This window comes from Neovison vison, chromosome 11 (assembly GCF_020171115.1).
Source record: "Neovison vison isolate M4711 chromosome 11, ASM_NN_V1, whole genome shotgun sequence".
NCBI classification, from domain to species: domain Eukaryota; kingdom Metazoa; phylum Chordata; class Mammalia; order Carnivora; family Mustelidae; genus Neogale; species Neogale vison.
In genome coordinates, this window is record NC_058101.1 from 191,948,633 (window position 1) to 191,962,485 (window position 13,853).

General features: G+C 34.3%; 1 protein-coding gene across 1 annotated transcript in view; it reads left to right on the forward strand.

Moving 5' to 3' along the window:
* Positions 1 to 338: 338 nt before the first annotated feature.
* SGCZ (sarcoglycan zeta) overlaps positions 339 to 13,853 on the forward strand; it is a 212,996-nt gene continuing 199,481 nt past the window's right edge. Inside the window, exons 1-2 of the mRNA XM_044225527.1 lie at positions 339 to 357; positions 4,618 to 4,719. Of these exons, the coding sequence (XP_044081462.1) occupies positions 343 to 357; positions 4,618 to 4,719 (117 nt within the window). The 5' untranslated portion in view covers positions 339 to 342. The remainder of the gene's footprint in view (positions 358 to 4,617; positions 4,720 to 13,853) is intronic.

Consider the following 13,853-nt stretch of genomic DNA (forward strand, 5'->3'; position numbering starts at 1 on the left):
AAATTATGGTGTGGATTTTAAATTAAAATGACATGGCTATCAATATTCTTTGTTTACATTTGTATCTATTATTTATTTTAACGTCTATTTCTCATGATGCATTCCAAAAACAATATTTCCCAACAAAGTATCTTCCACCTTGTCTAAAAAATCAAGTACATGACAATTATAATAAAGATTGTTTGCAGTTTCTACAGATAAATTCCATGCATCTTGGTGATTATATGATTTTTATAAGGATTTTTCTTCTATTTTTATCATGTAAAGATCTAAATTCTACTGATCAATTGAATACTCAAGCATTCAGTATCTACATATCACAAAACCACCGTTGGAAAGACTATGCTAGAAGAAGGAGTAAGTACATACATGAATAAGATCATTTACTTATTAAGATGAGAAAAAAATGTCCACACAGTTAATTAATATTATAATCAGAATATGATACACTTTTTGAAAAAAAACACAACGATACCAGTTAGGATATACAGAGTAGAGAGCCTCAAATCCAAGCTGTCTGGCAGCACATTCCCTTCTAAAATGACACCAGACTGTCAAGAGTAGGTGAGGGATTGGTGAGATTGTTAGGTGAAGAATAATTGCATCATAACTCTAACGATGGTAAAGCTTGATGTAGGGTCTACTGAAGTTCAAAGATAATCTCTCTGAAAACAAACAATATGAATTTAATAATAATGTGAGATAAAAATTTAAGTTATTTTTAGTAAAATATTAATAATGGTTAAAGCTATTGAGTACTTCAACAAAAGTAAGGTATTATTGTGAGCTCATTATCTTCTCAAGCAATCCTTGCAATAAATACATAAAGTTGTGTTCTTTCCTGTTTTTATTGGGGATAAATTTAAGGTGATAAAATTGTTTAAATTAAATAAAAAAAACAAAGAAATTAGTCAAGTTCAAGCCTACGTAAGGTGGAGATGACAGAGCCAAGGTTGAGGCCTGAGCCATAGGTATATTAAGTTCTTTACTTTCTGGTGTTTTGGCAATTTCATCCTTAGGTGCAAATCCAGAAGTTATTTTCTCCTTTTTAGGTGTTGAAGGGACCAAGAATATAGAGAATCAGGAAAGTATAGTGACAGTAAGAATAAAATCACTTTCAAATGTTCCTGCAGAAGAGAAACCAGATTATTTCACTATCTCATAAATTATTAATGGTTTTGGTACATGCATATGAGGATCAGACTGATTATACTGACTATATTATGCATCTCTGTGTATTTTATAACTACATGTAGATAACATGTTAGAACTTGAATATTCATTTCTTAATTCAAAATAGGAGAAATAAAAGGAGGGACAAATGGTCATGGTAGAGTGAGGTTAGATTCTAAACACAATACTGCCCTAACCCTCCTGTATTTATACAGGGGAAATCTATTCTTCTAACTTAAATGGAATAGATTTATATGCCCCAAGTCATATATTTTATAGAAAATATAAAAGGAAAACTTTGAGTTTGAGATTCAAAACTTTCCAACATTAGATATGCATATGGCATAAGTAATATCACAGTTAACTTTGGATGGCCAGTTCTTTTATTTCTAACCATGCTATGAAGACATTTTTTAAGATTAATGTTGAACTGGGAATTATGTTTATGATAGAATTTATTTCTATTGTTCTCAGTTAGACCAACAGTTGCTTTAGGTGTTTCCATAGCAACTTCATGGGGAACATTTCAGAACGCTTCTTTCCAGCAGGGATTTGAGAATATATATGGGCAGTCACTGTGTGAAATTTAGTCAAGAAAATCACTCAGGGACAAAATAATATTTTAATGTCATGTGTCACTTTGTGTATTCTTTCTGAATTATAGGGATTTTGGTCTCCACTCTCTTTCTGCCCACTGCTCAGGCGTTCTTCAGGCTTCATGATGTCTGGAATTTTTCTTTTACCTTTAACATCTCAAAATCTGAAATTCTACTTTCTGGTGATAAACCTGTTATCAATATTTCTCATATTGAATTCGATCGTTAATCAATGATCGGTTGTCATTCCCTAACCCTGTGCTATTTTTGCTGTCTAACATTGGTATTCTGGCTTTACTTGTCTTTACCCAATGAGAAAAATGATGGTTAGCCATTTGAGGACCTTCATTTTTTGCTATGTCGGCATGCCACATTCTTTATTTTTTTTTTAAGATTTTTAATTTATTTATTTGACAGAGAGAGATCACAAGTAGAGAGGCAGGCAGAGAGAGAGAGAGGGAAGCAGGCCCCCTGCTGAGCAGAGAGCCCGATGCGGGACTCGATCCCAGGACCCCGAGATCATGACCTGAGCCGAAGGCAGCGGCTTAACCCACTGAGCCACCCAGGCGCCCGGCATGCCACATTCTTATCATCTTTGGCCATTTCTGCTTAGCAAATCCTCAGTATTGAGTCTCTCCCTGTTAATTCTGCCAGCCTCTGTTCCTAGATAGCCATATGATACTAATTAGAACCAGCAAATGGGTGACTGTGTAGTTGCTGTCTAAATCAGAAACACTTTTCACTTTGAAAATGAAAGAGGATATTATAAAAGTGGTATAAACCAGCTCTGTCTCAGAGAAACTGGGGTGTGCCCTTCCCATGAAAGTAGACCCATTTTCTTATCAGAGTAAGTCTTCCATCACTTCATACATGAAATTCTTTTTATTATTTTTTAAATTTAGTCAGTTCCCTCTCAGACATTTCCAGTGTGAACTCTGAGTTTGAGTCTCAAGAAATGAATCCCTTTATCCATCCCAAGTTTAATTCAACCAGAAGTAATGATTCTTTCCTTCCATTAGAGGATTGAGACCTTACCATGTCAAAAGATCTCTGAGTAGTCATTTTCCTTGTGTGATTTTTAAAAAAAAAAAAAGTCCTTTAATTCTTACTCAAAGTTCTGTTCATTGTTATATTATTTCAGTGGCTTTCTTTTGGGGAGGAAGGTGGAGCCAGGTGGTAGAGTCGGGGGCCATCATAATTTCTTGGCTTTCTTCTTACACTCATCATTGCCTCCCGGGATGTATGAAATGCTTCTGGTCATTCTCTAAGAGTTTCTCTATGGTTTTATAGACATCTTTCTGTGAAGGACTTGCTCCTCCATTATAGTAGATATAAGCGTGCCTTAAGCAATTGTCCCTCTCCAATCTTCTTTCTTGCATATGTGCTGGTTGATAGAGAAATGTCTGAATTTTCATTGATATCTCAAAGTTAGGAAGTCCAAAGCTAAACTCATTTTGCCATTGAGTGTACAAACTTCATTATTCCAATTTTAAAAAATCACTGCATTTCCTTATTGGGTTATAGTAACAAAACCTGGGATTAGTCATAAATGTCCCTGTCTTCAGCATCTCCAGATCAAATTAGTCACCTGGTCTTGCAGGCTGTTCTCCCACCACACATTTTTTTTTTTAAGATTTTTATTTATTTATTTGACAGAGAGAGATCACAAGTAAGCAGAGAGGCAGGCAGAGAGAGGGGGGGTGAGGAAGCAGGCTCCTTGCTGAGCAGAGAGCCGGATGTGGGACTTGATCCCAGGACCCCGAGATCATGCCCTGAGCCAAAGGCAGAGGCTTAACCCACTGAGCCACCCAGGTGCCCTACACCACCACACTCCTTACAGTTATTACCGGGTTGTGCCTTCTTACTGATATTCTGTCAGTTAGCCCCACATAGTGCTTCTACCAGATTAATCTTAAAGCTTAACTCTGATCATTTCAAGCCATTAGGCTATTCAAGAAATTTTTATGTTTCTTCTTCTTTTTGTATAATACAGACTCATTACCTTTGCATTCATGGCTTTCCTTTCACTGGCTTCAAAACCTACTCCCAGTTGCTTTTTCTCACTGTAGTCCATATATTAGTAAGATTGTATGTCATGCTATTTCTTAATGTTACAGAACATTCATTCTGTTTCTCCTATGGACAGCTCCCGTTGAAACACCATATTCCCATAGTTAATCTCTTCCATGAGAAATTGTTCACTCTTTTATCAAATTTGAAATCTTTCTTTAATTCCTATTAGCACTCTGTTCTTTTAAAATTTATTTTATTCAATCTCATAAATGTTATTTAAGTACTTGTTTTATCCTCCTTATAGGGTGTTGTTTTCTAAAGGAGAAGATATAAGCATTACTCATGGTTTGAATACAGGAACACCAAACTTACTTACACTAGCCAATTATTAAGTACTTGTTGAAATTGTGCAAATGTGACTATTTGACTACTGTAGAAATATGTGATAACTGTAATGTAAAAATATTGTTAATACTCTCTGCAAGCAACATTGTTTCTAATAGATAGAAAGAATAATTATACCCCCAAAATAGTTAAACTGGCTGATGCATGAAAAAAGTACAGGATTTTTTTTCATAGATAAATCCTAATCTTTGATAGAGCTAAGAATAGATATCCGGTCCTTAATATACCTTTTTTCCTGTTCACTTTAAACAGAGCCCTCTATATGCATGCAAACTGCTGCAGTCCTTCATGAAGTAGATTCAGGCTTTCATTTTCCTTAAATCATCACTGATTTGAGCTTACTGTTTTCTCAGTTTAGCCCTAAGAAAATTATGGCCAGTTATTCATTCTCTAATTAACCTAAAAGTGAACTATATTTCATTGCTTGTAGGATGGTATGGGAAATCTGAGAGTCACCAAGAAGGGAATCCGACTTGAAGGTATATCTGAGTTTCTACTTCCATTGTATGTGAAAGAAATTCATTCCCGAAAGGTATGTGATACTGGCTTTGGCTTACTGTAAAAGGTAATTTAGAGGTTATGTTTTAGCTTGAAATAGGAGGCTAAAACCCCCTTATCTCTTCAGTATGCATTTAGATTCCTTAAGCTAAAGATTGATTTGAAGAAATCAAAACAGTGAAACAATTGAAAAATCAGTGGAGGTTAGTTTTAAACTGACAAAATTAGAGAACCATTTTGAATTAAACTGCAGTGTTGCTTTGGTTAAGTCTATAAATTCGCCCCTCTGTTTTTCAATAGAAGTAAAAAATACACAGTTGTAGTAATTTCCAAAGGGGCATTTGATACATCATGAGTAATTTTTGCAGGAAACATTGACTTGGATAAATTATTTTATTTTAATATATTATAAATCTTTTTAGCTCAAATCAACATGCATTTTCTTAAAAAAGATGAGGAAGAGTCTTAGTATAGAAATTCCATTTATTTCTGGATGAACATTATTTAAAACAAGTAAGACTATCCTTTCAAGTGTGTGTGTGTGTGTGCGTGTGTGTGTGTGTGTGTGTGTGTGCACTGTGCGCGCACATGTGCCTTGTGGGTATTTTATCACTTAGCAGCATGCTAAAAATCAAAAGATTATAGCTTAGCCATTGTGTATTTTGGCTTCAGGGTGTTACTTTTCAAAAAGTAGCAAGTATTCTTGGGTCCATGAAAAGAATACTAGAATCTTTCAAATCTATTGTGCAAATGTGTGTATGTATGGAAATTTAGTAAGTCAGAAAAAATGGAAAACTTGTTATTATATAAAATGTAGAAAGATTATTAACCTTACTTCATAAATATGAAAGTCTATTTTAGGCTAGAATAATTTTAAATATTACCAATATATCAGCAAATGGGTTTCATAGTAAGCCATAGTTTAATAATTTGTTTCAAAGCCATTTTCCCTTAAACATCAAAGTGAAAACAAAACAGGATTATTTTTATGAAACTTATTAGGTTAATTACCTTAACTTTAAATATTATTTTGTTCTATATGAACCTGCAGAGCTTCACAAATGCATTATATTGATTACCACTCTAGGTACTAGAATTTTATATTGAAAGATTACTTGCTGGATTTTGGGGAGACGAACAATACGATAGACACATGTATGGAAACCTGACCTTACTATAAAAACCGGTTAAATTTAGAGTTAAAAAGTTGTATTTTTGTTTTACTTTCTTCTTATAAAAACTGAAAGACTAACGTGCATACCCAAGTTAGCGCCTTCCCCCTGACTGGACGTCACCACCACCCACATATTTACTGATTTCTTCTTGTGGTTGACACTATTAAACTGTTGAGTATTTGAGGAAGCAAAAACTTATGCATGGAAATCAAGACATTACTTAACACAGGAAGGTGAGAATAATCATAGGCAGGAACTTCTTCGAAAATGCATTCCACTGACAAGTCCAGGGACAACAAGGGTTTATCTTTGCAGCCGTTGAGATCAATTTGGATGGCTGCCTGGGAATCCAGCTTAGAGAAGAGTTTAATCTTCTCAGCCAGACATTTTTGAGAGTGTAACAAGAGTGGTAAACCAGGACTGTTCTGGGAAACGGGGATATATGTTTACACCACCCGTGGACCAAATAAGAAAGAGTCCACTAATGTGTTAGCTTAAGAGTATGAGCTGGTGGCAGTCAGGCTCCCTAACCTTCATTCCTGGGAAGTTCAGAACCTCAAGTTCATAAGCATTTCCAAAACCCTCTGTGTTGATTGAAACCTTTATGCTCCTGTTCACATCCCAGACCTGTTGCTCGGCCTCCCATCTCCTCTCTTATCTTTTGCCTCTCAGTGACAGCGAAGCCTGGCACAGTGAGAGCAGGTAGGACCCTGTGTCCTCAACAGTCAAACGGGAGGCTGGGTATGACAAAAAAAGAACAGAGATTCGTTTCCACTTTGGAAATATCTCTACATACACACTATGAACACAAATAAAGAGAAAAATATGTCTTTTATAAACAATTCCTGGGTTAGGATTCTTTTGTCCATGAATGTATGCAATTGTTCATTCTCTGCCGTAAAGCCTATTCACTGTTTTAAAAAGCCTAGCCACAGTTTCCCTGAGTCTGAGTTTTCTTAGTAATTAAGGGAGTTTCAAAGAAACTTATCAAAACACTGAATCCTTAGATTAAGAAAGAATACCAAAATTTCAGTAATACTAGTAGAAATGAGATTTTTTAAAAACCCATTATACATTTCAGTATTTACATACATTTTCATGCATTCAAATATTTTTATGATAAAATATTAAAGTTCCAGTAGGTCTAACTTGAGGAAATCTGCTCAATTCAAAAGATACTTAGAAAGATTCACTTAAGATGAGAAAAATACTACTACTATGTACAATAATTTTAATTTGTGTGAATTTTTTCCTGCAATTTTGATTTGTGTGTTTGTGTGTGTGTGTTTTCCTAAATTAATGCCAGTGGGTAGCTTTCTTTATATTTTGTTAGTATTCCACTCTAAAATAAAGAATTTTCTTATTTAAAGTAACTTCCTGGTTATGTAGGAATTTAATCCCATACAATTAGACAGAGCAATCTCTATTAATCAAAAAATGCAGTTGCCCACAGACACATATGTCTAATCTCCTAACCTAGTAAACCATGTGCTGTTTCTACTCTGAGCTAACTGGTCCCCTGCCCCAACCAGCAGATATTTGGATAGATAGATAGATAGATAGATAGATATTTGAATTCATTATTATTCATCACAGTTTACTCTCTTCTCCATGCTTTAAAACAAAACAAAAAAATCAACCTTTTTAAAATGGTCCATTACTATCAGTACAGAGAAGAATGTTATATTCTATGTTTGAAATATCTGAAGAATTCAGTGTATCTTTCAGAATTAGCAAAATTATTTTCAGGGAGTAAGTACTTACTGAATATTAGTGAAGTTAAATATATAGTTTTCTTTAGATAGGAAAAGTACAAAGGATATGGGATTTAGGGCTACCTTACATAAATGATAACAATGATAATAAGATTTTGAATCAGTCTTCAATGTACATGGTCTAACATGAAGTCAGAATCTTTGAACTGTCAGGAAATTAGGACATGTAATCATCAGGCTTTTTCCCCCCCAGGGTTTCATGAGTCCAGAGAACTAAGGTGGTTAAATTACCTACATTTCACTGATTTCTTGCCTCAAAAATTTGCATTGTGCTGTTCTCTAGAACTTTTTGTTTTACCTAGCCTCATCTGATATTAACTGAACAGCTCTCTTGTTAATTTTTTTCTGCTCAAATGTCCTTAATTAAGGTGGCACCTCACTGTTGACCCCTATCCCAGCATCCTTCATCAGTATCTGATATTATGCGGGGGAACCGCTACCAGATAATTCCAATTCCTGTACCTCCTCAACAAAGCAAAGTGAAATTTGAGCTCCTGTGTTAGCACAGCTGGGAGTAGGGCCATGTTCTCCGTTTCATGTACAGTCATTTCACCTGGCTTCACAGCTGGGAGACTCAGTTCTTGGCACAACCAGTTTTTGGTCTTGTGTCTTCAATTATTTTTTATAGATTTCAGACACAAAGCCCTGGGGCCAGACAAACATAGCAAACTTCTTCCCTGTATACACAACATACCCAACTCAGGTACTTTGGCAAATACCCTCCATGCAAACCAGTACATACAAAGATATCTGCAAGCTTGTGTCATCGTTTTATTATCATCATTATTATTATCATTTCAGTGTTTAAGTGTTTAAATTTTAAGTGGTTAAGTGTGTATTATTTTACTATACTGTCTTTATTTAAGTTAAAAGCACAAATCATGCCCCAAATGATTACATTCAGAAAAGAAGCTATTAACATATGTTAAACATCATCCCAATTAGATAATTACACATCTGCACAAATGAAAGGGTAAGTATGGGAAAGAGACATGTACATGATATTTTTAATTAATACGCTACACATGCTTTAATAAATGAAAAATCTGAAATAAATGGGAAAACACTGCTGAACTTAAGTATTTCTTTATCATAAGGATGTTTTTTTAAAAAACTTGTCTTTATGGTTAAGAATAAAAGACTATGAATGTCATTAAGAAGCTGGATGCATTAGCTCCATGTTTTAATTTCAGACAGTGTTCATTAACTCCCTGCAGTGCAGTCTGAGGTGATTAGCTCCTCTCCAATTTCTCCTTACCCCTCTTCATTTTCAGGGTTTTTTTTTGTAATTATATTATTTTAACTTTGTCAGAGTTCATAATATTTACATTCTGTTCTGCAACTTTAATTGTGTTGGCACTTTGGTCTTTATTCTACAGATAGATGGCTTTGGTACTAACCATCAGCTCCTTTTATTATGGCTTCTTCATGACTGAGTTCATTATTCCAATCATTTCCTCCTTACTTGTATTTCATTTTTAATTAGTTTTGTTTGTTAATCCTTGAAATATTTCATGCTGAAGGTGTCTCACTATTGTCTTTATTCTTTTCTGGGAATATAACTAATGGTTCATCCCTTCTTTTCCTGTTAACTAATTGCTCTCTTAAATTCCACCACTGAATATTGCCATAAAAAGTCTTCAGGCAGCCTGATATGTTTATCCTGCTGATGACACAAACTTTCTGCCTTGATGCCAGATACATTTTTGCCATTTTATTTTAAGGAAGTGCTGTCAAATGTATCTCTCAGTGTCTTTCATTTCCATATGTTTGGGGCTTCACTTCAGAGAAAGCAATAATTCTTGTGTTGGATCATCTTTGTTGTGCACAGCTATAATTTCTTTAATTATTTTAAAACTCTTTATTTTTCCTCTGAATGCAAGTAACTGTTACTATCTGCAATCTTTCTTCCATGTCTTTATTTTTCTTCACATGAATTTTTCCCTTGCTCTAATGCTTTTATTTTATGTATAAGGGTATTCTGATTATTGGAATTTTCCATACATCTGTAGTCTCCTTGTAAATGATATTAGGGTATTTTATTGTCTTTGAGCTATGGTTTTATTAAAATTAAAATTAATCATTCTAAAACTGAAAGCACTTGCCTGACCTCGTTTGATGATCTCCAGTGAGTCACAATTTGAGGTAGGGGAACTACTGTCTAGTTATTGTTTCATCAGTGAGATGGTTGTTGGGAAGGGAGGGTAGATGGGGATTGCTTTCCTTTCTGAAGTACTACTCAATGACATGCCAACTAGATGTGGACTGTTTAAATTCTGTAGGTTTTAGTGGCTCTTTCTGCCTCTGAAGAATTTTTCCAGTGGTGTATTTATACTTGGTAGACTTTTTTTTAGTACCACCTACCTTACCACCTTCTTTTCCTCTATCCACATAAGTTTATTTAGGTTAGACTTCTCTGAAATATATTAACACTCCTTCTTTTCTTCTGGCGATAGGGATGAAAGTAGGGTAGGGATACATGTTCTAAGGTACTATGAAGTAATCGGTTTCTTTTCTTGGCTCCAACTTCTTCAAGTTTATAGGGTAAGCTTAAATCAAGAAATTGTTGGCTATTCCAAGAAACAAATACTTTTTAAAAAAAATATTTGCGGGATGCAGTTAAGATCAGTTAAGCATCTGCCTTCAGCTCAGGTCATGATCTTGGGGTTCTGGGATGGAGCCCCATATTAGGCTCCATGCTCAATGGGGAGTCTGCTTCTCTCTCTCCCTTTGCCCCTCCCTCCTACTCATGCTCTCTGTATGCTCTGTCTCTCTCAAATGGATAAATAAAATATTAAAAAAAGAGAAAGAAGTGTGGTTTAATTTTTTAAGTAGTCAAGAAGTTTCTGAAAACTTTTCTATTTGAATGTATAGTATTAGGTGAAATCCATCCTTCCCTCCCTCATTCCTTTCTTTTCTTTTCTTTTTTCTTTCTTTCTTTCTCTTTCTTGGCCAGTAGTCCCTAATACTATAATGTGAATAGTCCATTTGTCCTATCACTGATTTGAAATATGGCTTTCCTATACACATTTCTAAATGTACATGGATTTATTTCTGGTCTCTGTTCTGTTCTATTGACATACTTAGACAAAAACCAAACTTTAGGAATTTTTTTTTTATTACTGTGAGAGCAAGTTCTTTTTTATTACTCTTTTTCAAAAGTTTTTGCCTATTGTGCGTTTTCTCTTCCAAATGAACTTAATAATCAGCTGTCAAGTTTCATAAAAATTCCTCTTGAGAACTTAATTATGGTTAATTTAATTTGTGAGAAATTGACATCTTTATAGTTTTGAGTTATCCTATCTAGGAACATGGCTTCTCTTTTGATTTTTGTTTTTTTTTTAGAACTTACTTTGCATTTCTTAAATCTTTTTCATATAAGTGTTACAGATTTGTTGTCAATCACATTATGGTTCTTACTGTATATAGGAATGGCGTTTCCATTCACTTTTCTCATTGGGCTTTGTGCTTATATAAAAAAGCTGTTCTTTTTTGTTGTGGATATATTCTGGCCATTTTCCTGAAATTTTACCATTTCTATTATATTTAAAATCATTCAGTGGCCAATAATGATTTTTAATAATAACAACTAAGATTCAGCTTACACAAGAGCTCTTGAGTTAAATTTAGTTTTAAATCCTGGCTCTGTGAGAAAGCAGTTGTGACTAATTACCTTATTTAACCACTCTGTGCCTTACTTTTATCATATGTAAAATAAAGTTCACAGTGGAACCGAATGTTTTTATTATTAAAGTAATAGTGTCCAGCCCTACTAAGAGAAATATAACTTCTAAGGAAATCAAACGTTACATTAAATGCTTTGCATATTTTAGCTCATTCATCCTTACTATGTGATATCTATTATTATGAAAGACAGTATATTTTGAAAGAGTTTAAGGATTTGCTGGCACACTGTAAATAATATGTAATAAGAGATAATCTAATATTATATCATAATTTTTTTTCTAAATATTTACGATTAACCAATTGGGGGAAAGTAGGGAGAGGAAAGATTGTGAGCACATTTTTGGAACTGTTGATTTGCCCAATAAGAGAGCATGGATTTCAGGTTAGACAAGTGGATCCATTAAGTCTGGATTTCATGTTGGAGGTACAAGCTAGAGATATAAATTAGAGATATTGTCTGTCTTTCCTTCTGTCGGTGTTATCTCTCTTATCTATCTGATTTCAGACAAGATTAGACAAGAATATCAAGTAAGTGAGTGTAAATAGAAAATTTAAGGAAGTTTATTGGAAGAATTCAGGGTATCCAAAACTGAATAGTTTAGAAAGAAGTGGAAGAACCAAGCACAGACAAAGGAGAGGATATTGAAGTAAGAGGAAAACCAAAAGAATGTGGTATCTTGGAAGCAGAAAGAAGAAAGTGTTTCTAGGTTGATATAGTGAAGAACTGTTCCTGATAGGCAAGTAACATGAAGACTGAAAATTTATCCTCCCATTATTAGCTTGATTATACCTTAGTCAGAAATAGTTATTTTTTTAAAACTATTTATTTACCTTAGAGAGAGAGAAAGCACAAGCAGAGGGACAGAGCGGGATGAGAGAGAATCTCAAGCAGACTCCCAGTGAATGCAGGGCCCAATGCAGGGCTCGATCTCACAATCCTGAGATCATGACCTGAACCGAATCCAAGAGTTGGACACTTAATTGACTGCACCACCCAGGTGCCCCAGAAATAAAATAGTTTTTTTATTACAAAAATGGGGTTTTTTAAATTACATTTTATCTATTAATATGACTTTTATTTTTTAATGTATTGATGAAATTTCATGAAAAGATATTCAAACATCTGAGCATCCTTTATTACTGGGGTGATCTTTTTTTGTTGTTCATGAGGTAGCAATTTTTTTTTTTTTAGGTAGCAAATTTTTATTAAACAATCCTTAACATTAAACTTTGCACTTTACAAACCATTTTAATACATATTTCCTTACTTAATCTATACTGCTATCCATGAGGAGATATTGTCTTCATTTGCATATGGCAATCCAGCTGCCTTAATTCACCCAACATAAATCTTAATACTGTGACTAGAATCTCAGTCTTCCTGTCTTGATTCACTGCTTATAACAATTCATTATACTCTCCAAATTAATAATTTTTTACACATTCTCCAGGAAACCCACATTTCTATTTATATGTGTAGAATGCTGTGCTAGATGCATGGAAGAAGAGCACGGGGACAGTTTGAGCGTAGTAGGTAGTAGACCTTATTTAGGAATAAGAGAAAAAATAATACCATAGGAGAAAATATGTATATATTTTAGGAACAAGGAAATATGCATATATATTTAGGAACAAGAAAAAAAATAATACCGTAGGAAATTTTCATTAAACTGGGAGACAGTTTGAAGTTGCAGAATATGTAAACATAAGTGAAATTACTTATCGAGGGAAGTATTCCTTGGACTTAGAAACAACAAAAATAACAACAACAACAACAATGGCAGCAACAAAAACTACAGAGAGACTCCAAAAAATACTGTGTATTTTTTTCTAGAGTGGTGATTGTCCTCTCACTAGTGTGGTCTCTCAGACTCCACTGAAGCCTTGTGGAGAAATCAAGATTTTCTCATCACCTCATACTTAACCAGCTACCTTTATAAACAAACATTAAACAAGTTACATGGTTCTCTTCTCTACCAGGACACATACACACATACACAAACACACTCAGAGCCCTTCACTTACTACTTTTCAATAAAATATGTAAGAAAATGACACAGCAAACCAAGAACAAAAGAGAAGCACCCATTAGCTCAGGTTTTGTTATGTACAGAATCAGAATTTTCTTTGGTGGGAAGCAGATGGAGGGCAATCTGTTGCAAAGAGCCTGGAACAGGGATATAGTAATGTAGAGTAAAATTGATATGCTAGTAAATATTACACATCTTTTAATGCTTTACAATAATCTGATATAACAATATAGTTCAGTGTTAGGAATTACCTGCCTGAAGGAGCACCAAAAATTAAGCATCAAATATTTGCTCATTCATCTCCAATAGCTCCTGCTACCAATTATTAAGTACTTCCCAGTTATATAATTTACCAGAGAATTACAAAAAGTTGTGGGACAAAGATCAAATCCAGGTTTGTCAGACTTTTATAACCCATACTCTTAACTACTAGGAAATCTCTACATCCATGAGTGGAATAAGCCAAGTCTGGTCAGGAAGAAGGTGAAGGGGACTTCTCCA